We start from the raw sequence: 25,861 nt of genomic DNA on the forward strand, positions 1-25,861 counted from the left end.
CACCACAGAAAAGGTCCATTCTTGTGTTGCCACCCTTCGGACCTCAGATGATGATTGCCGGGTGTGGGTCAGTTCAATATGCAGTTCATGTTTTAAATACATGCTATATTGTTACAGGAATGTTTTGTCAAAATCTGTTAGCTTTTGTATGTATTGTATTCAGCATTCAGAAGCGTACACAGCAAATCAACAAAACAAACCGATTGCAAGGGAGCATAGAAACACCGTAAGTAAATAAATAAACGTGATTCCCCAATAGTTCATTATTCTTTTTTATAAATTGTTAAATTTATGGCACTTGTCATGCCAGTTATGAAAACCCAACTGTTTTATTTTAAAAGCAATATTTGCCCATTCCCATTTCTTCTCTGCATTAACAAGCTCCTATAAATGTCATACAGAAAGATTTGTAGGAGTATGTAAAACCATGTTATAATATTGCCATTGTCCGTAACATGCAGTAGTCACTTTTTATTTATTATGACAGGGCTTGCAATATGTTCTCATGCATTCATTATGCCTGTGAATATTCCCATTGGTTCCAAACCTTTTTTTAAAGAACTTAGAATCATTTTCTTAAAAAAAATATGCATTCAGCAGAAAAAATCCCAATTGTTTCCAGTGAAATTATTTGCAGGAAAAAATGTAATGACTACACAAAAGGAGGGCTTCAGAGGTAATTCACTGCAGAATTTTTCACAATGATATATTTCATAATGGGGAACCAGTGTGGTGTAGTGGTTAGAGCACTGGAACTTGGGAGACTCGGGTTTAAATCCACACTCAGACATGAACCTTGGGCTAGTCACTGCCCAGCCTACCTGACAGAATTGCCGTGGGGATAAAAAATGGAGGGGGAGGGGAGAACCATGTATGCCATTTTCTTGATTGGAGGAAAGGTGGGGTATAAATGTAATACACAAATAATGTGACAAAAGCATTACTTTTATGACAGAAAAAATTGTTACAGAAATTTAAGTATGAATATTTTCTCTCACTTTCATATTTTTTTTTAAATGTTTCTACCTCATCAAAGAGATCACAGGATCTGTAAGGAGGACCTCTCTCTGACACAAAACCAGCAAATGCCATTCCATTCAGGATTTTGGTAAGAAAATCATTCTCAATCAAGCCTCTCTGGCCCAGGAAGGCTGCCTGTGGAAACAAGTAAATGTTAACCATGTAAACACATTTTTTCATATCATTGTACTTAAGAGTCAAAACAAGCAAACACAAAAAGATGGTTGCAATAGAAAGTAAGATACAAAAGCAAAGAATGAGGGCCTAACACTTTTTATAAAACCAAACAGTGAACTTGCATAGCATCAAGGTTACTGTAAACAGAAAATTTTCCATCAACACACACATTCTCATTCCAAATATGTTTGGAATGCATTCAGAACTCTGTTTTCTTTCAGCAAACAAAATTATGCAAGGTAAGATGTAAAAGTTACATATTAAATGCATTTAACAGCTATGGGGTAAAAAACAACAACTAACTAGTACTAAAGCAAAATTAGGTGACGATAAAACATGAGCATTTTCAATCTTGATTCTCACTGAATCCATTGGGATATGGTACTATTTGAGGGGGTTTTTGAGCCACTTAATATGATGCCCCCCTTCCCCTTCTTCTAGGGCATTGGAGCATGCAATAGGGCAAGTAAAGATGGAATGCTGGGTGGGGCAGACTTGTGCTATAGAAGGTCAGGGGGAAAAGTCTGTTGGAAAAACAACTTGGCAGATGAGTTTTGCTTCATGCTCAATGTCCAGTTGAGGTCAAAAAATCCCCCCCAATGGTCAAGTAGGCTAGGAAATGCTAGCTTGTTTATTCTTCCTTATTTTGGCTCACTTGCTGGAGCCATCTGGATTATTTTACAAAACTATTCACTGAATTGTGAATTAACATTATTTAATATGATACACATTATTCACTCCTAATCTCTGCTAGTTGCACATTGTTATCAACTGGATGGTGCATGTTAATGTGTTGGAGGTTAATGAGTGTACAACTGTTGCTTTAAAGAGCAAAGGGGTAGACAAAGTGATCACCATTTCGTTTTTTAGTTTAACTGCTATCTGTAGGCTAAAGTATCATTGTAATTATCATTGGCATGCAGAAAAAACGTATCAGGATTCAGCAAACTAATCTACAGTGGAGTATCAAACCACATCACTGACCTATGCAAGACAACTGCTGCACTAATAATTCTAAGACTTTTTTAACCTCTTAAAAAGAAAACAATGCATGATCATCTAGAAGCTGATAACTTAGCTTTGCTTTTACCTTGTGAAAGTTTATGACAGGTTCTGAATGAATCCTGATTAGTTGAAGACAAGATCTATATCCTTGGAAAAGCTGTGCAAATAACCTAAGAAAGACACCTCGCACTTCTTTATCCTGTGAAAAGACAAGCGAGTTGAGTGCAACTATCTCCTATTAAACACAAACTAAGAGAAAAATGCTTCCTCTGTCTTTAGGCATAACATACCAAGAGGTGCAACTGGTATGATAAAATGTAAAAGTATAAAATCCTTTCATATGAACTCCAATTGCCCAATAAAAACAGTCAGAGTGTGACATTTTTGTAGTGAAGTTTAACATCTAAAGTACATTTTAGAGAGATATTTCATTAGGTCTTGAAAGGTGCAAGATTTACCTTTCAGTTAGGAATAAAAATATTCCAAGCTTAGCCTAAACCAGAATTTAACCTATTGCTACTTCTGGACAGCTTCTTGCCAGAATGGATGGCATCACAAAGAGTAATATCAACAATGCCTGGGCTTTGTTACTCATACCTCCTGAGGTATTAAATCTACCTGACATTTAAGGATAAGGAAACATGATGATTCCAATCAGTCTCCTGAGCTCTGCCTTGTTCTCTGATTCTCCCACTTCATCCCTGGCACATCAAGAAAGTAAGTGGTGCCCAAACAGGTGGGAAGTCCAGATTGTCTGTATGAGCAGCAGTTTGGCTGCCAGAAGGATCTATCATCAGTAATCTACTCAGGAAGAAGAAGAAGAAGAGCACAAATCTGCATGTTGAGATTCCTGCATTGCAGGGGGTTGGACTAGATGGCTCTCAGGGTCCCTTCCGACTCTATCATCCTTGGATTCTTATTAGTTTTCCATTAAAAATGCAGTATTGTGTGTAAGTGGTATTCTGAATTTGCATTAGTGCTAAATTTCAACGATAAAAAGTACTATGCGGGCTTACATCAGAGGACACTGATGAGGTACTGTATAACCTCATAAACCAGTATAAAGATATAGGATGCTAGTCCTATGTAGAGTAGACGCACTGAAATTAATAGGTATGATGGCCATTAATTTCAATGTGTCTACTCTGAGTAGAACTTGGTTGGATACACTGCCTTGTCAGATAGTGCCCTTCAATTTAACAGCAATTATAAAAAAATGTTAAAATGAAATTATGAAAAAATGTAATAATTATAAAGTATTTATGAAGAATACAGTAAAAGGAAAACCTTCATTTCAGGAAAAGCATCATTTTTTTCTGTTTATTACAAAGCTAGAAATACTGGGTCTTACCAACATTTTGGAATGTGACAGAGCTGTTCGAGGAGGAGGAAATGCATAATCTGCTGTTTCCAAATCTGGATGTAAAACCTACAATTTTAAAGAACAAAAATTCAAAGGAAGCACTCTGTTGGCAACATTTTCCTGAGTTTATTTTTCTTAATATAGACCCTTCCACAAACATATTTCATATTAAGCCTGACAGCAAAGGCTTGCATCCCATTTAGATCCTTACCTCCCTACTCCTATGAGACTGAACAGACAAAAAGACTCTAAAAAAAATATCAAGCAATGACCAGTAAGAAAATAATTATAGCTCAACAATAAAGCAACTCTTAACAATAAAGCAACTATTGGTCTTTTAAGTCTGTAAAGGGGGAAACAGGACAGACAGAGTTGAAGATGTATGTAACAAGGGGTATAAAACAAATAAATGTTTCCTTTACAATTTCCTGGTGATTCTTGCTTTGTTTTTATGCTTGGTCTATGTTGCTCTAGCATATTAGTATGAAATATTTGCCTCTTTATGTCAGTTGGTAACAAATTGAGAAAACAAAAGTGATGCATTAAAGGGTAATATTGGAAATTAGACTTACTAGAGAGAGGGCAGTTTGAGTCTGGTGGAGTAGTGGTTCGGGGAGCTGGGAGAGATGAATACATTCGGGAATTTTAATTGTACCACCATCCAGATCTGCTATAATTACATCTAACTGAAAGACAATGGCAAATGAATGAAAATGTTATATGAAATTTCACATAATGGATAGGAACACAATTGAAATATTTTTTAAAAAACAGCAGAAAATCTCATGGGATGCCTCTTGACAACTGTGTTGTGACCTCTGGTTCTGACTCCCTATTTCAGGGGATGAGGTCATGAATTCACAAGGAGCATCAGCAGGTGAGAGGGAACTACACTGAAAACAGACCTAGACATCTCCACATCCATGGAAGCCCAGGTGTAAGAGAAGCCTGTTTTGCCAGCAACTCTTAGTCTGCTTTCAAAGGACCTCAACCCAGAAATCCCCTCCAAAAAAACTGCTGCAATGAAGTCAATGACTGTAAAAGCAGGATAGGCCCTTTTAACTGAAGAAGCCTTGCTCATCTGGTGGGGTGGGGGCTAGTGACAGAGCTAGAGCTCTACTGAAGGCTCACTGTGGGTTGAAGCAACATAATTTGAGCTTCCTCCTCTGATGCTACAGCCAGAGGTGCACATGGAGCTATCCAGGGTGCTAACTTGCTTTGTCTGAACATGCATCGTTGGAACCTGAACTTGGCTTGGCTTAACTTTGCCTCATTGGAACCTGAAACTTGCTTTGCTGACATTGCTTTGCTGAAACCTGAACCCATGCCTAACTCACTCCTGCATGGACCTGTACCTAGAGTGAATGAGACCACCACTTGTAACAAACCACAATTTTGATGATGTATTAGAAGCAAAATATGGAAACCTGTATCCTGATAAACAGTGCACTATTAGGGGCACAGTTGAAGTGTTGATATTGAATAGAACTGCAGCATGTACTCAATGGATTGATTAAATCAACTAAAACATTATTATTGACAGACATGTTTCTAGAAAAGCAGGCAGCAGATAAAAAATGTTAAGTATTTATCATAGAATAAATATCTCCTTTTCTCTATTTCACAGGAGGGACAGGATCTACCAAGTTGTTGTGTACAGTGGTACCTTGGGTTAAGTACTTAATTCGTTCTGGAGGTCCGTTCTTAACCTGAAACTGTTCTTAACCTGAAGCACCACTTTAGCTAATGGGGCCTCCTGCTGTTGCCGCGCCGCTGGCGCATGATTTCTGTTCTCATCCTAAAGCAAAGTTCGTAACCCAAGGTACTATTTCTGGGTTAGCGGAGTCTGTAACCTGAAGCGTATGTAACCTGAAGCGTATGTAACCCGAGGTCCCACTGTACTGCAACAAATAAATATGTGCATTATCTAAAAAATGGATGACAGATAAATGTTAAATAGTAAAACATCTTTTGTTTTCTTCTATTTTGTATTTGCATACATTTATGTTTGTTTATGGGATGACTAACAATACATTTAAAACCATTTTATGTCGTTAATTTGCTTTATTCACTTGCTTGTTACAGTTCTTATTATGAAGATGATCTACCTGAATTTTATGCTCAATCATTGGATAAAACTTGGTTGAATATACTCACAAGTTCATGAATCTCATTACGGAAGACAGAATGCACACCAATAATAAAGGGTGTGGGTGAGCTGAGAACTTCAAGCAGCTGTGCAGGGAGAATTGGAATGTATGGGTAACTGGGGGAAAAGTGAAGGGAAAAACTGTAGCAACTTGTTGAACATAACATATTACATGATGTAGCTTTCTTATTTGCACTATAGCAGCAAACACACATTTATCTACAGAATCACTTGACTCAACCATTTAAAAATTACATCCCACCCCAACACAATATTATTTATCCATGAGTTACAGATAGAAAAATCTGATTTTTGGATTATCAATATTTAGGCAGCAAGTATTCATTTAAAATGACTGTCAGCTCACTAGTTAAATCTGTATTTTACAGATAACCCTATGTAAATATATATTAAACAGTTATGAAATATAAAAGTTATTTCAATAATGTACAGTCTACCAATGTGAAAATTAGCAATACAAACTAGGCAAATAATTTATGCTCATTTAAGCCGAAGGAATTCTGAAGATCTGTTAATGGTAGTAAGTTGTACCTAGACGAGGTTCATGGCCTTCATAAGTAGTTAGTTATCACCCTGGGTGTTCCCACAGCCACAAATCTATGATGTTGCTAATGCATATTGTGGGTACTCCAGCTATGAATGTTGTTATGCACAAATATTAAAATCTTATAAAGTTGCATCTGATAAAGTGGACTGTAGTCCATGAAGGCTTAAGCTGTAATAAATTTTGTGAGCCTTCAAGAGTGCAATGAGGCTCTTGTTGTTTTTGCTGCAGCAGACTAACAGAGCTACCCCTTTGGAAACAAAGTATGAGTGTAACACCTACACACTAACCACGATAGTGTCTGTCCACTTCAGATAGATCTGAACAGATTTAAAATAACAGATTTAAAATAAGACCAACCCTTCCTGGAACTGGGAGGCAGAAAGAGACAACCAGTGAAAGTTGAAATATGTTTAATCATCTTCAGCACACCAAGTTTCCCCAATGTGCTAAGGTCTACATTGGCTTTAAACCAGATTACATGACAATCTAATATAAGATTGTATTTCTGGAGTTCGAAATCTTAGAAATGTTGAGTATTACATTCTTTAAACACTGTTGTTAATTCTGGCTTTTGAATGCAAAATATAATGCATTTTACTGTTTTCCATGTAACAAAACGTATGAATATAACCTGATATAGCTACCAACCTCTTTTGAACAATATATTTGAAAATACGTTTTTCAATCAGGACGCTAATTTTGAATTTCTGAATTTCAGTTCTGATGCTAACTCTTAGATGAGAATAGATCTCAATGCTTTGAAATGTATTAAAAGGAAATAAGTTGAATGAGTTGCATGCAGTAACATAATCTTCTGTAAAAATGTCTAATATCTAATTAGAGGGAGTCCATGCGAAAAACTCACACCAATATGGATTTGGTGTTCCTCAATGCCACGAACTGCACAAAAGAGCTTACCTATATTTGAGAGGAAACATTAAAGATTCAAGTGCTCTACTGGCATCGCTCAGTCTTTGGAAACTTGCAGAATGAAAGAGGACCTTATTTTCTGTAAGAACTGCGCAGAACAGACTCAGCACATTTTGAATTCCTTTACAAAAAAAACACAAACAAATTTTAGAAGATAGAAATGCACTGCCAAATATAAGTTAAAATAAAGTAATCAACATTTTTGGAGTCACTTTAGGAAAATCTGTGGTAAGAATATAATGTGCTACGTCTTGGGGATTTTCTCTTTTCCGTGACACTCAAGTTTTGTTTGTTTGTTTCTTTTATTTTAAGGCTGGCCCGCTCCTCTATGATTATTTCCCTATGGTTGGAATATTTTGTGTTAGATGTCTTTCAGGATATTTGATCCTATTTTCCTAACAGTGCTCAATAGTGACCTGAAATGGCATTTTGTACAAGTATTTGCGCTTCCGGAGCCAGGCAAGTGGTTAACTTATCAACCAAGCTTAATGTATCAACCTTTACATAACGGGTCTCTGAATACATTAGATTGTTGTTGTCAGCGGAAGAACAGAAAATGTCTACTAGAAGTTATCTGTAAAGTATAAACTGAAAGTTTTAAGTCTGAACAGAAGCCAACACAGGTTATGCAAGCGACTGTAAAAGATTAGCTGGCTGTAAAATCTAAACAACTCTCGCATTAATTGAGTTAATGAATCAAATGCTACTAAAAAAAGACAGACAATAACTTATTCCAGACATAAACAGTATACCAATACAATGTCTAAACATTTTAATGCCCTGGGGCCAGTCCTACTATTTGGAAAAGGGAGGCAAATATCTCAAGCAGCAGCTTGTTTTAGGCACCTTGCTCAGTCATTCCTCCTAAGCCTGCCCCCCCCCCCATCCTCCTCTGCTGCAGATTGGAGCTATGTGTGCTACATGCATGTCATACACCCTCTAAACTAGCCAGCTGCACAAGGAGGACATTATTCAATTGTTAGCCTTGAAGTAAGTTTCAATTGTCAGTCCAGTCTGCTGCTGTACAGGAGGGTGGGTGGGGAGGAAGAAACACATATTGTCCTTTGCCTCAGGCAGCAAGATGTTTTGGGCCTGCCCTATTAAAGAATGTACTACTACGTTATGTGCTAGATTTGTTTTATTTTTAGAAACTCCAAGTTGCGGTGAGAGTGAAGTGCATAACTTGCAACATGTGGTAGCTGTTAGGTGTCATCATATTTGGAAACTCTTCCTCAACGATGGAATTCTGAAGGCATTTTATATGGGATTACTGGTTTGTTGTTCTTATTTTTACTATATATTTTGTGGTTTTATATATTGTGAACTGCCCTAAGATCTGCGGATGGGGGGTGGTATACAAATTTAATAACTAACTAACTAACTAACGTACTAACGTCACATTAGTTTTTGAAAAATTACTTGCAATAACCTGCTTAGGTCTTAAGTGTCAATGACCTTTTAAGGATCCAATTACAGATTAAAATGCTTACAAGTACTACAATGCTATGGCTTGGAATTCAGACTTTATTCCCACTGGCAGGAGCATCACTGGAGAGGAATTTCACCCATGTGATACTCCTGCTATTGGGAGACAATTTCTGCAGATTCCACCCTCCCCCTACAGTGCCTGCAACTTTAAGGGGTCTAAATTTGGAGAGAAAAATTCTGCTCTTCGGTGCACTTAGCTGTTAACCAGAAGGTTGGTGGTTTGAGCTGACCCAGGGACAGCTGTGGGCAGGATTCCTGCATTGCAGGGGGTTGAACTAGATGGCCTTCGTGGTCCTTTCCAACTCTGCAATCTTATGATTCTATGAAGAGAATTCCCCCGCTCCCCATCATTGAAACTGTAAATTGTGCAGTCAGTCACTCACACAGCCTAAAACAACTGGGCTTGAGGAAAGCTAAATGCCTTACATGGGGCAGCTTCTATCTTCTTGGGACCGCAGGCTAAACAGAAGCAGCTGACTTGTCAGTCAGCTTGTCAGTCCTCACTGGCTGAGGACCTCTGCCTACATTCTCTACTAGAGCTGATACCGACTGTCAGCATGATGGCAACATGGGATTTCTGGAGATTTGAGGGAAGTAGTATGTGCTTTTTTAACCCACAAGTTTCTTGCATACTTTGGGTGTCATTCTCCACCACCTCCCCTGGTATGCAGGAAATAGCCCCTGACCTGTTGTTTCCCCTGTTTTCTCTCTTGCAGTATGCAAAAACTATTTTACTGAGAGGAGCAAAAGCAAGCAGTGGGGAAAAGTTTGGTTTTTTTTAATTACATGACAGCAATGCATGGCAAAAGATTATGACAAATGAAAGGGTTTGAAAGAAATGGTTTACTTCTAATGCTTTAGCTGCTCAAGAGACTATTAACCCAGATCAACATTTTCCCTTTAAAATCATTCTTATGCACAGGGTTGAATTAGAAAGACATACATTGCTTCAACAGATCTTATTTCTATTATAATGCACTCTGGTGATGTTTAAATAAATAGATAATTATAATAATTCTGTTTATACCAGCCACACTTATCAGTGCCAAAGATAATTTAAAAGAGCTATATGGGCAGCATAGATAGGTCCCTGCACCCACGAAACATATGATCTAAAATAGACAGTGAAGAAGCAATTGAGGGAAGGGAAGACCAGAAAAGGAAGTGAAGAATGAGCGCAAATGCCATTACAAGTCAGCAGAGAAACCAAAGGCTATGCAGAAAAAAATGGTTCTGGTAGAGAGAGGTGGGCATGATATACAGCAATCAAAGCAATACACAGTAGCAAAATCACCAAATACCAACCAATCACACTGGATATACATTTGTGAGCTGCATTCAGTACTCTCAATACAGATACAGCTCCTCAGCATTCCTCTTCTCACGTGGAAGCCTGTTAGCTCACATTCTGCACCCCCACTCTGGTTACTCCAATCTCTCACCTGGAAAAAAGCCTATCCACAACTTGGAGTGGATAGGTGCATGCCCTTGCCCTAATTACATCCTGGTCTGAAATTAGTGGCCTACCACCTCCAAATGAGTAGGCTCCCCCCCCCCCCGAAACCTGCCATAGCTGGGGCAAATTCTTGCTCTTTACAAGTAGAGCTAGATGGCTAAATCTTCTGGCTCTCAAACAGGCTGCAGTTCTCCAGGTGGAGGTGTAGCAGAAGGGCTGAGGAGCCTATCCTAAATGTGAGTAAAATAAGTGAATCAATGGCAACCACAAACTTTCAGATTCAGTCATTCCTTAATTTTCTTTCTAGAGGTTTTACAGCTCATAAGGCAGGCTCATGATATATCACATTCTGCAAGTAGCTTCCTCTGTAACTCAAAATTGCAGTTGGGGTGAGTAAGCATTTTTCTACCTGCAGGAATTTGTTCTTGGAAGGAAGTAAATATGTTCCATAAGTTTTTCATTTAAACTAATGAAGGGCTTGAGTATATGGTTTCAGCTGTACAAGATCTGGAGTTCATCAATTTCGCCTTCATCACTTGGTGACATTGCAAAAAAACAAAAACCACACACTGAACATGTTACTATTTAGAAGCCAACATTTTACAGAGTTCAAAGACGGCAGAGTATGTGAAAGCCAAACAATCCCTACAACACTACACATTTTTTTAAAAGAAAGCATGTACGGTATTAAAACACTGAAAGTGTGCTGATCACTAGTATAACTTCCTTTATTTTCTACATAAATTGACAGTTTCTTTGCTTTCGACAGAACTTTTACAATTACCAAAAATTACAGCTTTTTGCATCCCTATAGATGAAATATATCCATGTATATACAACTCTGGTCAACAAATCGTACAAATCATGCCCACTTCAGCTGCAGCTAACACCTACATGTATTCTGCCCAATACCAAACTGGCTGCTGCTTTAAAAGTAGAACTGTTAGACCGTGGGGTTTCTTGCTAGCAGAGCTTTTAAATCTGTGGTTGACCCAGATAAAATGGGACAGTTGAAGGGTAAGATAAATTGTATTTTGTTTTTTAAATCACAAAGCCTGAGTAGAGGGTTATATATTCAGACAATTGGGATCAGTTTCACATACTTTGGATGCCAGATTGTGACTGGGTTGTTGTTCATGTAATTTAACTCTTCACTTCTGACCACTGCTACAATGGTCTTTAAAAATTACTTATGTTCAGATTGTCTAAAGCCACTATTTTGGAAAGCAGTTTGTCTGTCCGTCTGTTCTCTATAGGTCTGGATGCCTCTTAAGATATCATTACCAAACCTGGCATGAGGATTCCTGATGTGGGGGTGGCGGTTTTCATTGACTTTGGAACATTCGCTGCCATTGAACCAAAATGGTGGACTGAAACACAACTTTGAAATGACTTTGTCTAATTTGGCGTTAAATGTCCAAACTACATTAATCTGTACACCTCTGAAGAAACTGTCAGCCAGTTTTATGTGACTTTGCCAAATTGGGTGTGACAGTTCAGCTGGCTTTGAAAATATCATTGCTCAATTTGCATGATGGTTGCCAAGACGGAACCCTCTTTGTCTATATTTGGATGCTAGTTATCATGCAGAATCAAGACAGCAGACCAAACCTAATTAAACATTAGCATACCCACACTTGGTGTGTTTGCGTGCAGCCCTAAAACTCATAAATTACTCTATCTATATAAAAATCACAATATTTTCTTGTTTCTTTGACTTTATAGGCAGTGCAAGGCACTTCCTACTACTTACATATATAGTACTTGATAGTACATGGGAGTAGATGTTCTCCACCGCAGTACACAAACAAAACAGATAAGCTTCAGATTTTTTTTATAAAAAAAAACCTTATAAATGCGTTTTTTAAAATTTAAGCCACAACTGATTTAATTAAAATCATGACTATAAACAACTTTATATTTTGGCAATTAAACAGTATAGACATTTTATTAAATAAAATAAATATAATTGGGTGTATTTTTATTTAGAGGTGTATATTTTGAGAGTAACAGTTTACATATGCCTGAGGGGCATATAAAGGTAGGCTTTATAAAAACAGTTTTCTAACCTTTTGATGTCTGCAAAACAAAAACCACATGGGAGCTGATGACTGCAATCCTATACTCATCTACCCGGGTATAAGCCCTACTAAATCCAAAGGGGCTTTCTTCCAAGTAAACATGTATAGGATTGTCCTGTAAACTGAGCTACAGAATATATTCAAATATTCTGCATTTTTAAAGGAGCCTACATCTGCTATTGTAAGTCCTAAGAGCTAAATGTAATAACTGTTTACTTCTCTTCCTTCCTTAAACAAGTCAATGAAATAAACAAGCAAAAGGTCCTTTTCAGCTCCTGAATGATAACGTATTGCAACAGCAACTTCTGAAGACAGATCAGTGTTGCTTCCTCATGCTGGAAGGCAGAACTATATTTGTTGGTAACCTTGAACTTCAAGGTACATCCGTGACACTGACTAGCCAGGGCACAAACAGACTAGACAACACAAAAACATATCAACAATCTTTCTCATGTTGATTATTACAGATTAAGATTCCATAGTCAAGCATACATCCTGTTGAACATTATCCATATGCTGGAAATTTTTGAACAGAGGTTTCCTGACTGACCTTCACTGTTTTCAAGTATTTGAAATGATATGTAATTTGCACTAAAATATCTGACTTCCTACTTTTAAAAAATGCAATCAATCAGCCTGCTTCCTGTTGTTCTTTTTAAGAAAATGATTTAAGAGACACGCATGCACACAAAAGTGCATAGTTCATTGTTCAAACTATTACAATATTATTCCATGGTACAATGTTTCAGAAGTCTAAAAACAGTGACTGTAAGATGCTTAAATAAAATGAGCAATTATAGACACTGGATTAGGGTATTTACCAAGATCAATAAATTCTCTAACCAATATGATGCAACAGGTTCCGGGATCTTAGAATAGGTTATAATTAAAAGCTTAACAAAAGAAATAATCTGTAACCTAGTGAGACTAATCCACAAAAATGGGTCAACAACTTTGAGAAAGCTTTTCTGAAAGATTATGGTGGTTGGCACAGCCCAGTACAGAGGTTGTAAAAGTTTTATAATGCAACATCTTAATAGGAATGGGAAACAGGCTTGATTAAGAGACAGTTTAAAGTGGAAGAGACATTTTGAAACATTATTCCAAGAAAACTGGTACATCTGCCTAGTAAACTGACAGTAATTTTAGGAAGTAGAAACAAACTCAAATGATATTAGTTCATTGTTTATTTTGGGTGCTTAATATAATACAAAGAATTTAATTACTCTCTAGATTTACTGAATTCAGCATTAATAACAATACTCAGTTCAAACCAGAAACTCAGCACTGCCCAGGACTCAGCAAAGGCCAAACATGTATGAACCCTGATACTCTAAATGAAAAGGAGATAAATGTTAAAAATCAGGAACTGTCAGTACCTATATATTGGCAAAACAGACTTTATGTGAGCATAAAACAGTAAACATAGAAAGGAGGTGGGCATTCTGAGTATTCTGGGGTGTGGCTTTCATCTTGCTTCAGGCAGAGGGAGCCGGCGTTGGTCCAGGGACACCTTTCTGGGTCATGTGGCCAGCATGACTAAACTGCTTCTGGTGCAACGGGACACTGTGATGAGTGCCAGAGCGCTGTTTACTTTCCCACCGCAGTGGTACCTATTTATCTACTTGCACTGGTATGTTTTTGAACTGCTAGGTTGGCAGGAATTATTTTCTATCTCATAGCTTTTTGCCTGGTGTAAAGTTACATATATAAAGTTTTTGGAAGAAACAGGGCAAATACTATAAAAGTATTTGGCCATCAGGTTACTCTGAAAGAACATCTTAAAGTTATTAACCTGAAGGAGCGTCTCCACCCCCATTGTTCAGCCCGGACACTGAGGTCCAGCTCCGAGGACCTTCTGGCGGTTCCCTCACTGCGAGAAGTGAGGTTGCAGGGAACCAGGCAGAGGACCTTCTTGGCAGTGGCGCCCGCCCTGTGGAACACCCTCCCCTCAGATGTCAAGGAAATAAACAACTGACTTTTAGAAGACATCTGAAGGCAGCCCTGTTTAGGGAAGTTTTTTATGTTGGATGTTTTATCGTGTTTTTAATATTCTGTTGGGAGCCGCCAAGAGTGGGAAACCCAGCCAGATGGGTGGGGTAATAATAATAACAACAACAACAACAACAACAACAACAATAATAATAATAAAAATAAATAATTAAAAAAAACCACACAACTTCAGTTCAAAGATAATAATATGAGAAAGTTAAAAATATGAAAAGTTGTAACTATTTAGGCCTGTTTACATTCACAAATCCCTTTGAGTCATGGATGGATACAGAAGCAGCATACAAATACAATTGCTTTCAGTGTTCATTCACTAGTTTTTACATAGCTTCTCTGTGTCCCCACCTTTCATACCCATTTATCCCCACAGCTCTTTTTTAAAAAATAAAAAAAATGGTACTTTATTTATTAAATTTGTTAGTAGCTTTACCTTTCCCAAGGCAATAGAAAGTGACTTACAACCAAGTCTCACAGAACTGGCTGATAGAACACAAATAATTTCTCTGCTTAGGATATGCATTCTAACCAATTATCTTCCTCCACACAAAGTATCCCCTATTTCTAATTAGATCACAATACCATCACCATCATATCTTATATACATTCCCAGCAAAGTAGTAAGAGGATAGTGGAAGACTGAGCTGGAACAACCAGGTGGCATGTTGAGTTACGGAAAAGCTAAGCAGAATGTAGGACAATGAAGGGAAGTTTTGACAGCTGCTTCCTCTGCTATACATTTTTATAGCTAAAAAGAGTCCAAGATTACTGTACTCTGTAAGTCTGACAGTATAACAGCATATTGATATGTACTTGTTAACTGAATGAAATGTTCCAGTGATCCAGCAATTACTATGCTAATATATTAGCATATAGCTTACCGTATTGGCCTGATTATAAGTTGCACCTGAATATAAGCCACACATTTAAAAGTTGGGGGGGGGGGAGAAAAAAAGACAATACCCGAATATAAGCTGCTCCCTTCCTCGCTTTCTCCCTTCCCGCCCTTGGGGGAGAGAATGGGGGACTACGTGCAGGGCGGGCACCACTTCACCGCGCTCCTGGTGTTGTTTGGCCTGCACTCCTAGCTGTGTAAATGGGCGGGGGGAGCCATGTTATGTTGCCGGCAGCCTTTCCCCTTCCTCGCTCTCTCCTTTTCTGGCCTTGGGGGAGAGGACGGGGGACTATGCGTGGGGCGGGCACCACTTTGCCGCGCTCTTGGTACTGTTTGCCCCGTGCTCCTGGCTGCATACTGGATTATTTTTGTAAGCTCGCAAATATAAGCCACACTTTAACTTTTCACAGTTGGAATTTGGGGGGTGGGGGGAAGTGCGGCTTATATTCGGGCCAATACGGTATATGTTTATGGGTCAAAGTATGGGGTGACAGCTCAGCTTCAAGATCCTAGAGCCATTTTAATCTGGTTTTAGGCCTGGCTATGGAACAGAAATTGTTTTAATTGCCTTGGTGGGTGAACTGAACATGAGAAGTGCACCCATTAGTTCCATTGGATCTCTCTACGGCTTTTGATGCAATTAGTGTGGAAACACTAATTGAGGGGATGAGAAAATACCCTTGCATATTAGTCTGAGAACATGTCCACCTGTGCAAACAGACAACATTGACTCTAGAAGATGGTATTGTGCAAAAGTGTGTACAACTGCCAGTTGCTATGTTCAAAGGAGCATGGGGGGGGGGGATCGCCCATGCGTGTTTCAAAGGCTATGTGTATAAACATACAGCCTCAGTTGTTTGTAGCTTCCACCACTATACAGTGGTACCTCAGGTTAAGAACTTAATTCGTTCTGGAGGTCCGTTCTTAACCTGAAACTTCTTAACCTGAAGCACCACTTTAACTAATGGGGCCTCCTGCTGCCACCACGCCGCAATTTCTGTTCTCATCCTGAAGCAAAGTTCTTAACCTGAGGTACTATTTCTGGGTTAGCGGAGTTTGTAACCTGAAGCGTCTGTAAGCTGAGGTACCACTGTATAAAAAGTAAAGCACTTTTAGAAAAAGGAGGAGTCCTGATAGATACAGCACTTCATCAGTGTTTGTATTTGCCCATTCTGGATGTTCTTTTTATTTGCATTCTTTGTAACTGTTTTTCAGAATAATCAAGCCTTCAAGTTGCAGAAGGTTGCTTGGCAATTCATATCTAATAGGTCACTGATAGGTTGATATCCTGTAATAAACATGGTCTGGGGTGGCCTTCAGACATATCAAGTGTAATATTCTAGTTGTTGTGGTCATAACATCCTGAAACCTTTGATAGAGCAAAAGCAGATGGGTGATGCAGCACTACCAAATGTCACACAGACTCTCAGATGCCATGTGTACTCTAAGCCTGTGTACCACAAAAATGTATGGCATATTGGTTAAGTGTGAACTCACTCAGAGAAAGCAACTGCTTTGAAAATTATCAAGTTAAATTTTCAAAGTTCATTATACAGCTAACACTACTGCCACAGACACTTATGTTTTGAACTTCAAAATTTAAGATACCTGTTTATTCTGTATGCATAAATTAAAATTACTACTTTAAAAAGTACTGAATATTTGTAATAGTCCAGTACTGAAGTTGTGAATTCCAGTAATCATGAACTGTGGGCATTCAAACAGAGATTCTGATCCTCTTTTGCGGCAAGAAATTAAAAGTTAAACTTGTAATTATTTCAGACTTGTAAAATTACTGCTACATTTGTTTCGTGTGTGTACATATGTGTTCAGTTCCAACTCTTCTTTCCTCCTCTAAATCACTTGCTTTCTCAGGCCAAAACACCTAGGCCACTAAGTATATTTAGAAGTGAGATGGACAGCTCTGAATCCTATGGTTCACGGTTTATTTAGGGAGGTATTGGCCCAAGCACCACGTTACTACAGTACATAGTAAAATAAATAAAAATAAACTGTTTATAATATTCAAAGAAAAGGCTCAGCAAATAAATAATGAGAACTAGCTTCATAAGTATTTGTTAAGTAAAATGTTAACCTGCTCTTCCTGCCAAACATTCAAATTATAGCTGCAGGTTCAGGAATAGATACTTGGTTATTTTTAGCTGACTTTGCTGTGGTTTCCTCAAGTGTGTACATGAGTGTTTTACAGACACTTATCTGTTGTTTATGCATTATGTATTTGCCAAGAAACACTGTTAGGTCTGCAATATATACACTTGCCATGCAATGTTCAAAGTGGTCCTTTGTCTTTCAGCGGTCTGCTCCTAATCTAGATGCAGAAAATAACTGTCCATGAAACTATGCCAGCTATTTTTAAATTTTAGTTAATATTACTAGATGTAAATGATACCATATGTTATCATTTTTTTTCTTCAGATGCATATTTGTTGATCTTAGTAGACTTAGAATAATAAAATGTAGAGTTGGGAGGGACCCTAAAGATCATCTAGTCCAACCCTCCTGCAATGCAGGAATATGCAGCTATCCCATATGGGGATCAAATCTGCAACCTTGGCATTATCAGCACCACGCTTTAACCGACTGAACTATCCATGCTGTCTTTCAACTTCTGTAGTAAGCTGCTTGCAACTCCACAGCCCAGTCTGAATTCATAAAGCAACTCAGGCCTTTAATTATGGTGATCTTGACAGACCAGGAAAAAATACAAACTGAACCTAGTGAGAAAAGTTACAGTTGTAAGCCAGTCCAGATGGCTGTAGTTCTAATGTAGGCCTGAAGGTTTCCATGTGAATGATAGCAGTTCCACCCCACTCACACACCTCTAGTCAAAACGACCCACGATAGGGTTAGTAATTCTGGACAATTTATTATTTTTCAGATGGACCCATATAGTTGACTGCGGCTGAAAAAATTCTGGAAAATAGGATTCTCCCTCTAGGCATGATTTTAACTGAAACCAAGTTTAAAAATAGGTTATTTGATTTCATTGCTCAAGTAAAGCTTTTAAAAGTGATATCACTTTCAATATCGGGGGAATAATAAGTCTGCCTCTTGTCAATTTATCATAAACAGATATCTTAAAATAAAGCCTATTTTTAAAATTATGTTTCATTCTTTCATGGATTAGTAATGATTCAAACTATTTTGGAATATTGCCCTCAAATGTAGGTTGGTGCCCTGGATATTTGTCTGTTCAGAGACAATGTGTCCTGGGTGGTGTTACAAAGCCTTCCTTTTTCTGGAAAGGGGGTTTGGGTGGGTTACACATCACCATTGCACAATGTTTCTCTAAATAATATAGCCAAAGTAAAAAATGATGAATTTGTTCTGTAATTGTTTACTACTCTGTATTTGGTAAACATATGGGAACAATTTGTTAAAGACAGCTCATGTCTGTGCAAATGCAGCTCTAGTAACATGTTTCAACGTTTACTTTAGGTTTGTTCTCTCATAACTCTTGCTTTCCATAGGGCACATTTAATATGTAAAGAATGCACTGCGACATTCAGAAAAATACTAGTTGCCTTTATAGAGGACTAGTTGCTAATAAATTTGTTTGCCATTAAGGGGTGAGAAATAATTACTGCTTTAATCTTAATTTTTTAGAATTGTGGTTGGTGGAAGCAGAGATTTAAGCAACTAGGTGCCTCTTTATTTCACAGAGGAAGTAGCTGCACTAGGGTGGTTGGGTATAACTAGCTTGCTGCAAAACTGCTCTATATTTAGATTACAGGCCTTAATTTAGAACAAAGAAAGAATAGAATGAAGATCCCACCATTCCATGCCAAGCCTCCCAGACTAATGTAACTATTCATCTGTCTGCATGCAAAAGACTAGAAAAAATGATGCAGAAATGTTATAAAAACTAGTTATTAATCCAGTGTCTTTTTTATCAATTTCAAATAAATGACCTTTAGTACATTAACATCTGAATAGAATTAAACATAATCAGAGTTGAAAGTTGGTCTGAGTTTAAACAGATTATTTTATAAAAGGCATGAAGGATATATTGAGGCTTAAATAAACAGAGATCATATAATACAGCCCAAGACAACCATATTTTGTTAATTATAGCTATTCCTACACTATTATGTCTGAGAAAAATGAATTAATGTTTTCTCAGAACTAGGGGCTCATAGAACACTCTCTATAGTTTGCTCACTTTTCAATATTCTTTTATAGCTTTTTACAAAAGTAGTCATGGAGGGCCAAACAGATCCTGAAAACCCCTAATTAGTTTGTGCCCTTTCACAACTCTTCAAAGCCACTGCCACTCCCTTTCATATCATCTGCACTTATGCCACTTGAGTCAGTGATCCATAGAGTCATATTACGATACTGGATATTATGATGTCACAACAGCAAATAAAGCACATTTACTTCCTGTAACATCCTTCCCAAACCTGGGACCTTCTAGATGTTTTGGTCACAACTCCCAGCATCCCTGTCCATTGGCCATGCTGGTTGCAGCTTATGGAAGTTGTAGTCCAAAGCATATTGAGTGCATCAGATTGGTGAAAACTGTCTGATACAGATCACATGGGTAATTCTAGCCAATCAGGGATCATTCTAATAACTGAACTCTTGCAGCTCTTTCAACACCACTACCCCCAAATAATGGAAATGTGGGACCCTTCTGACACTGATGAAGATTTTAACAACAAAACCCCCGCTTCCCATACATAAACATTTTCGCTCAGCTCTATTTGCATTTTTATTAGCTGTGTTGACTTGTTTGGTTCCAAGGGGAGGGGAAAGCACAAATAATGAAACACTGTAATTAAGAATCCATACAGACAACTTGGCATAGAGCAATTCAAAGTAAAAATAAAGTTGGCAAGAAAGAAGGAGAGCAATGGATGGAAAATGTTAAGTGTACACACTGGTCACACTTTATCACAATCTAGAGGCTTGTTGAGGTGTAAACCCTTGTTTCACTTAACTCCTAACAAAAGCCAGGGATTCACTGCATTGTTTAGCTTCCCATGTCAACACCATATAAAATTGTAAGCAGGGCTTTTTTCCAGTATGAACTCACCGGAACTCAGTTCCGGTACCTCTCAGGTGAGCGCCATTGACATTCTAAGAGAACAAAGGAGGCGTACATGGTGACTTCCGGCACCTCTTTTTCTAGAAAAATAGCACTGATTGTAAGTAAAGTAAAATCCACCCGAATGCTGTTCTTCCTCAGCTGAAAAGCCAGGTTTCTTACATATGCATAATATTCAATAGGCTTCTAAGCCAATTCAGCAACATGTCCAGTACCTCTCCTAGATTACCAAAGGTGCTCTATAAATGCTCAATTGCCTTTGTCCTCTACCTCCAAAACCATGAAATTTGTTGGGTGAGTCCCAGAAAAATGCCAGTTCTAGGCAACAATAATTCATTTGCATTCATTGAAAATCAATGATGATGAATTATGCAAAAGAGAGTCTAAGCCAAAAGTCTTTCCAAACATTCCACAGCATGGCTTTAGATAACGATACTCTACAATTTGCTTTGTCAGTATTGTGACCTGAGGGTAGCTAGTTTTCCAACTCCAACCACTTACATGAATTTTCTGTGGCTTGGGGTGCATTCATGCTGTCTGAGAAACTTGTTTCAAAATTTTCCAGTCTTTCATTCCCGCATAAGGCTTATTTTAACATTTGAAAGCAATCTGTAACAGAAGCAGAACCACGAGTAGGCTATGACAGAGTAAGCTAAACATCTTTCCTAAATTTAGTTTTTGTTGCAAATGGTCTGCTTAAAATTAGTGGACACTAAAATTTATGTTTTCACTGACCATGGAAAAGCTAATATGCTAACTTCTTTGCCATCACAATGAACTTCTTCAGTCTTCAACAGATGTGGATATATTCTTACCATAGAATTTTCTCAAGGGGAAAAAAGTATGTTTGTGCCAATGTTCTGGTTCCTGTGTAAGTGGCTCAAAAACTACAATGAAAGTATAGTAAATTACTCATAAATGAGTTAGTGAATGTCCCAAACTTGTTACTCAGCACATTTTTGTACAAGTGAACAAAACATTCTGTAATACCTGTTTCATTTTGGCTTTTTACCTTAGACTGAGAACATTAAGTGTAAGCTCTGTGGTTGGTCTACCAGTCCAAGGGCTTTCTTTTATACTTTAAAGCAGCTGCTGGTGGATTCAGATTCAGCAGTGGGCAAGTGGGCTAGTGAAGGTAGAAAGGGGCATTTTATCTGTTTCTTTGCCAACATTTGTTTGCTTAAGATCATGCTGCTTTTTCACCTCTAGGAGTAAATATATTTAGATCTATATTTTTTACTCTTTAGGGAAAAGAGCAATGGAAGGGGGGGGGTGAGTAGACAAACAGCTGGAAATGCCAGACTTCTGCTCAATCTAAAGTCACCCACAGCTGCTTTGCACTATAAAAAGTTATATCATGGAACATGCTGTTCTGCCATGACTCCAAGAACATGCATGGCTGTAGGAGTTGTTTGTTTGTTTTTTTACCCTGGGAGTAAAAAAAAACCTCACCAGAAACCTCACAGCTTCTGTACTAAACACATATTTTTCTGTTAATTTACTACATAGCAGACCAATGAAACTGTCATCACCAAAAGTAGCAATATACTGGGAAAGGGACTGTAACTCTGTAGCAGATTATACACTTGTCCCTGTTTCAATTCCTGATGTCTGTTGGTAGGGCTGGGCAGTCTCCTGTATGAAACCCTGGAGAGGATGCCAACAATACTGAGGTAGAGGAGGCAACAGTCTGACTTGTTATAAGGCAGCTTCCTATGTACTGTTTAGTGTAAACATTCACTCACCCCTTGTTACTGTTTCTAGATTTACGCTGAAACATCCAGCTGAGTAAAGAAGGCTTTCAGGTGCACATGCCATAAGGATTATTTTTTTACCAAGAGCTTGAGGGTTTTGGGGGAGTTAACTGCTGAGTGCTATTACAACTGCCACATGACTTTCCAATGAGATACGAAAGAGAAAAATGTGCCCACAGAGTGCTTCTTTCTTGGTACTCTGCAGGGAGCTCTACTTGAAGGCACATCACACATCACAGCTATACTTCTGTTGTTCGAGGAACAGAGCAAAACCACAAGGTAAGCACATGCACCCTCCAGGTCCAGTGTCACTATGAACCCTAGATAGATAATTTTCCTACCACAAGGCAACGCTATACCTCAACTTTCATCCAGAAGATGGGAGTACATCTTAGCAAGGGGTAAAAGCTGACTCACTGCACAGTATATATGCCCCATGCAAGTACAAAAAATATTTAGCTTCATTTCTCAACAAGCTGTCATCTAAGTACTGTATCTTTCTTTGCATAGAGGAGCTGTTATGTATCTTCTCTCCCAAAACCAGGCTTTACAGATTTGCTTCCATTGAAAACTTGGTACCTTGTGCATATTTCACTCTCCCTGTGTGCTGCATTTCTAATTTGTCCCTGTTTATTGCAATATGTTCACCATTAGGAATTACATTGAAAAAAATGTTTAATACTTGGTTTAATTTCTCAGCTACAAAGAGATATTTTAAACTTTAGTTAAAAAAAAACAAAAGAAATATTAAGGTTGCACAGCAAAGAAATAAGCAGCTGAAGAAGAAAAAAGTACAGAAAGAAATATCACAAATTAGAGCTATGATAATATTTTGGTATGACAGAAACACATCTACAAAGTGTGATAAATTCCTCAAGTCATTGTGATTTGTACTAGCTTCAGACTCATTTGTCTCAAGTGTGTGCACGCATGCAGAGAGATACAGCAGTAAAGTACTAAGCAAACTGGATACAGCTGCAAGACACCCAGGTTACATTCAGATCATCATTAGGACATGTACAACTATGTTCCAAAATACAGAAAAGCAACATCTTGAGTTTTGAAACTCAAAACCAGCAAAAGTTACTATTGCATATGTGCAGTCAGTTTGGAAACAATGGCAAAATATAAAAATAATAATAACCCCAAAACAGACATACCTAATTGTTGAAACAGAAGAGCCACACTGGTCCCTGTGACAGGAAGACTATCATGTAAAGGAGTTTGTATCAGTTGCCTGTCTCCTGCTCCCAAGGAAAACAGCTTCTGTAGAAATATATATTAATACACTATTATTGCTTATGCAATATGAGGTGAGTTGTTTTTGCACCATTGTCATCAGATGTATATTAATTAAGTCAAACTGTTGTTTATGTGTTTACAGTTGCATACTATTCAACATCATACAATTCTGGCCCCCCAAACATGGTTGTCATGTTGCCAATATAGTTCCAGCAACTGCTGTGAGCACAGTGAGCAAGCACATGTCCCTCTCTTGCCACCAATCACTAACCGAGTGTTCTGTGAATCACAGAGAACACTGATGGGGTGGGGAGGTATCTCACTTCTCCCTGGGCTTTGCAGCATGATGAGTCTTTTACCAGGGCTTATCTTCTCCAAGAAGATAATGGACCCAATGGACTTTGGGGTGACTTAGCAGCAGCTGCGGGGAAGGGCTGGTCAAGATCAGGACCACAGAGTGTGGGTGAGGGAACTAAACCTTTCTCCCTGAGCCATAACCCCAATGAAAATCATTGTCATTGTTGCCAACATCAGTTTCCCTCTACTGAGGAAAATAACAGCTCAAGGGAGGATTGTTTTGGGACTGTGGAGGGTTAACACATACACTCATATGGCACTATCGTATCAGGCTCCTGCAAGTCTGTTTAAAAAAAGAAAAGAAAAAAGAAAAAGACTAACAAGCCACACTGAACGCAAAAAGGCATCCAAGAATTGGCTGCTTTGTCTGTAAGTCCATTTTCTCGAAATCTTGGATGTAAGTCCATTTCCATATCCAAAAAACATGAAAAAGAATGAAAGATCCCTGTTCATCCAAGCCAGGCAATCCACTGAGAATTGGAAAGGAAGCAAGTAAACAAATGGAAGGAGTGTGGAAAATGGCTCTGTCAAGTCAAGTGGAGGCAAGAGGGCCAGAAGTATAGAGAGATTCATGCTTACTAAAGCAGGCTACAGGATAAGTTGGCTGAGAAAAAGCATAAAGCATTGCATCCAACACAGTAATTCCGTTTGCAGAATGACTTCTGCTAACACAACTTCCCATCTCTCTCCTTACCCTATGAACCCCTTGCACAGATGCACCAAATGCACCAGAGGGTTCCCCCAAGATTTGGGAGGAGAAGGAGGGCAAGTTCCACTGTGCAATTGGAAGTCATTCTGCAAGCACAATTACTTCATTGGGTACTACTTGGAAAGGTGCCATATACGAGGTTTGACTTGAGAGTCCATCTATTCTCAGTGGCAGCAGCTCTCCCATCACCTGCTACCTGATCCTTCTTTAGGCTAAGAATGCCAGGACTGCAAAGCATGTGCTCTAAAGAGAGGGTGTTGCGCAAGGACTGAAGCATGGGGGTAAGAATAAAAATGTATATATGGTATATAGTAGATTGGTCAAATAGTCATTATGTCAGCACTACCTTAAATGAGTATATAAACTACAGTAATGTACAAGCAGGAATTGGGAGTGAAGCTAACTAATGAGGAAATGGGAAGAAGAAATTCTGGCTTCTTTTCTAGGTAACACACTACTAATTCTTCAGTACAGTCTACCAACTCAAAGTATGACAAGGACATTTCAGTGCCTCCCCCTCTTCCCTGATCCAGGGTACTATCAGCAGAGTATGTTGGCAGTAGGGAAATGGGAAGGAAAAGGCTCTTGCTGATGGTATTCACCATCACACCCCACTTCTGAAATTTGCTATGGCAACTGAATTACCCTTGTCATGACAAAATCATCCATACTTACATGTGAATTCTGTGCAGCTTTTTTTCATCATAAGGCAAAAATTACTAGTATGCAATAGAGCATGGTTTTCTTAAAACCTAATTTCATCATCATTGTATTTCACTGAAATCTGCAGTATCATTGAAGACTATGTGGTAGTCCACTGAAACAATGAACTACACCAGGACTGACTCAATAAAATCAAGTTCAGAGAACAGAAAAACTCTGCTCCCCAGTATCTCATGCAAACCAAGAAAAAACATAAAATATTTTGAAGCACTGGTAATAAAAAAAAAGGTTGAATTCTACAGCAATGTTTCTGAATTCATAGTATGCCGTGAAACATGCATTTGAAATGACAGAATTAACCCTTTGACCTTATGGTGGAATGGAATTCTCGCTCTCTTTAGAAGACGGGCCACTGGGACATACTCAACTGAACTATGGTCCTCTATTAAATCAAAATATTTAAAGAATTTATTTTTTGCTTTCTTCATAAATCAAATTAGCTGAATAAATACCCTTTTTTCCTATTTACCTGTGACCCTCCAGCAGCAGGGACAAAGCACGAACAGAGATTTGCAATGATACTCTCCAGTGAAACATGCAGGTTGTCCACATACACAGTGTAGACCAAGCCAAGGCAAGCCTAAAACATGAAATAAAAACATATTACATTGCAACCTGGGGAAAAGATAATACTAATAATTATTGGAAAATATACATCTGTAGTATAAGGAATGCAATTTTGGAATGTTTATACATGAAAAAAATATTTTGCTTAATTAAAGTGCAATGCTAAAATCTAAAGCTTTTGAGTTAGAACTATATAGCTTTATCAGTAGTATGTTTCCGTAGTAGGAGTTTCAAGCCTGGTTTTAGAACTGAAAGCATATTGGTAACCATGACTGTTCTTTATGAGCAGAGAGAAAAGA

At 38.2% G+C, this 25,861-nt stretch overlaps 1 protein-coding gene across 3 annotated transcripts in view; it reads right to left on the reverse strand.

Moving 5' to 3' along the window:
- Nucleotides 1-25,861, reverse strand: part of SBF2 (SET binding factor 2) — a 228,968-nt gene that overhangs the window by 81,893 nt on the left and 121,214 nt on the right. For 2 of the 3 annotated variants that reach the window (XM_083456131.1, XM_083456132.1), the window contains 8 exons: nucleotides 25,465-25,575; nucleotides 23,125-23,230; nucleotides 7,201-7,333; nucleotides 5,723-5,831; nucleotides 4,138-4,251; nucleotides 3,554-3,631; nucleotides 2,288-2,401; nucleotides 1,027-1,155 (listed from right to left, as the gene is read on the reverse strand). In XM_083456131.1, the coding sequence (XP_083312257.1) occupies nucleotides 1,027-1,155; nucleotides 2,288-2,401; nucleotides 3,554-3,631; nucleotides 4,138-4,251; nucleotides 5,723-5,831; nucleotides 7,201-7,333; nucleotides 23,125-23,230; nucleotides 25,465-25,575 (894 nt within the window). Of the gene's footprint in view, nucleotides 1-1,026; nucleotides 1,156-2,287; nucleotides 2,402-3,553; nucleotides 3,632-4,137; nucleotides 4,252-5,722; nucleotides 5,832-7,200; nucleotides 7,334-20,711; nucleotides 20,820-23,124; nucleotides 23,231-25,464; nucleotides 25,576-25,861 lie in introns of those variants that run through there. The other variant, XM_083456133.1, reaches the window with a different exon arrangement.

Source organism: Podarcis tiliguerta (genome assembly GCF_965153285.1).
Source record: "Podarcis tiliguerta genome assembly, chromosome: 1".
Taxonomy (NCBI): Eukaryota; Metazoa; Chordata; class Lepidosauria; order Squamata; family Lacertidae; genus Podarcis; species Podarcis tiliguerta.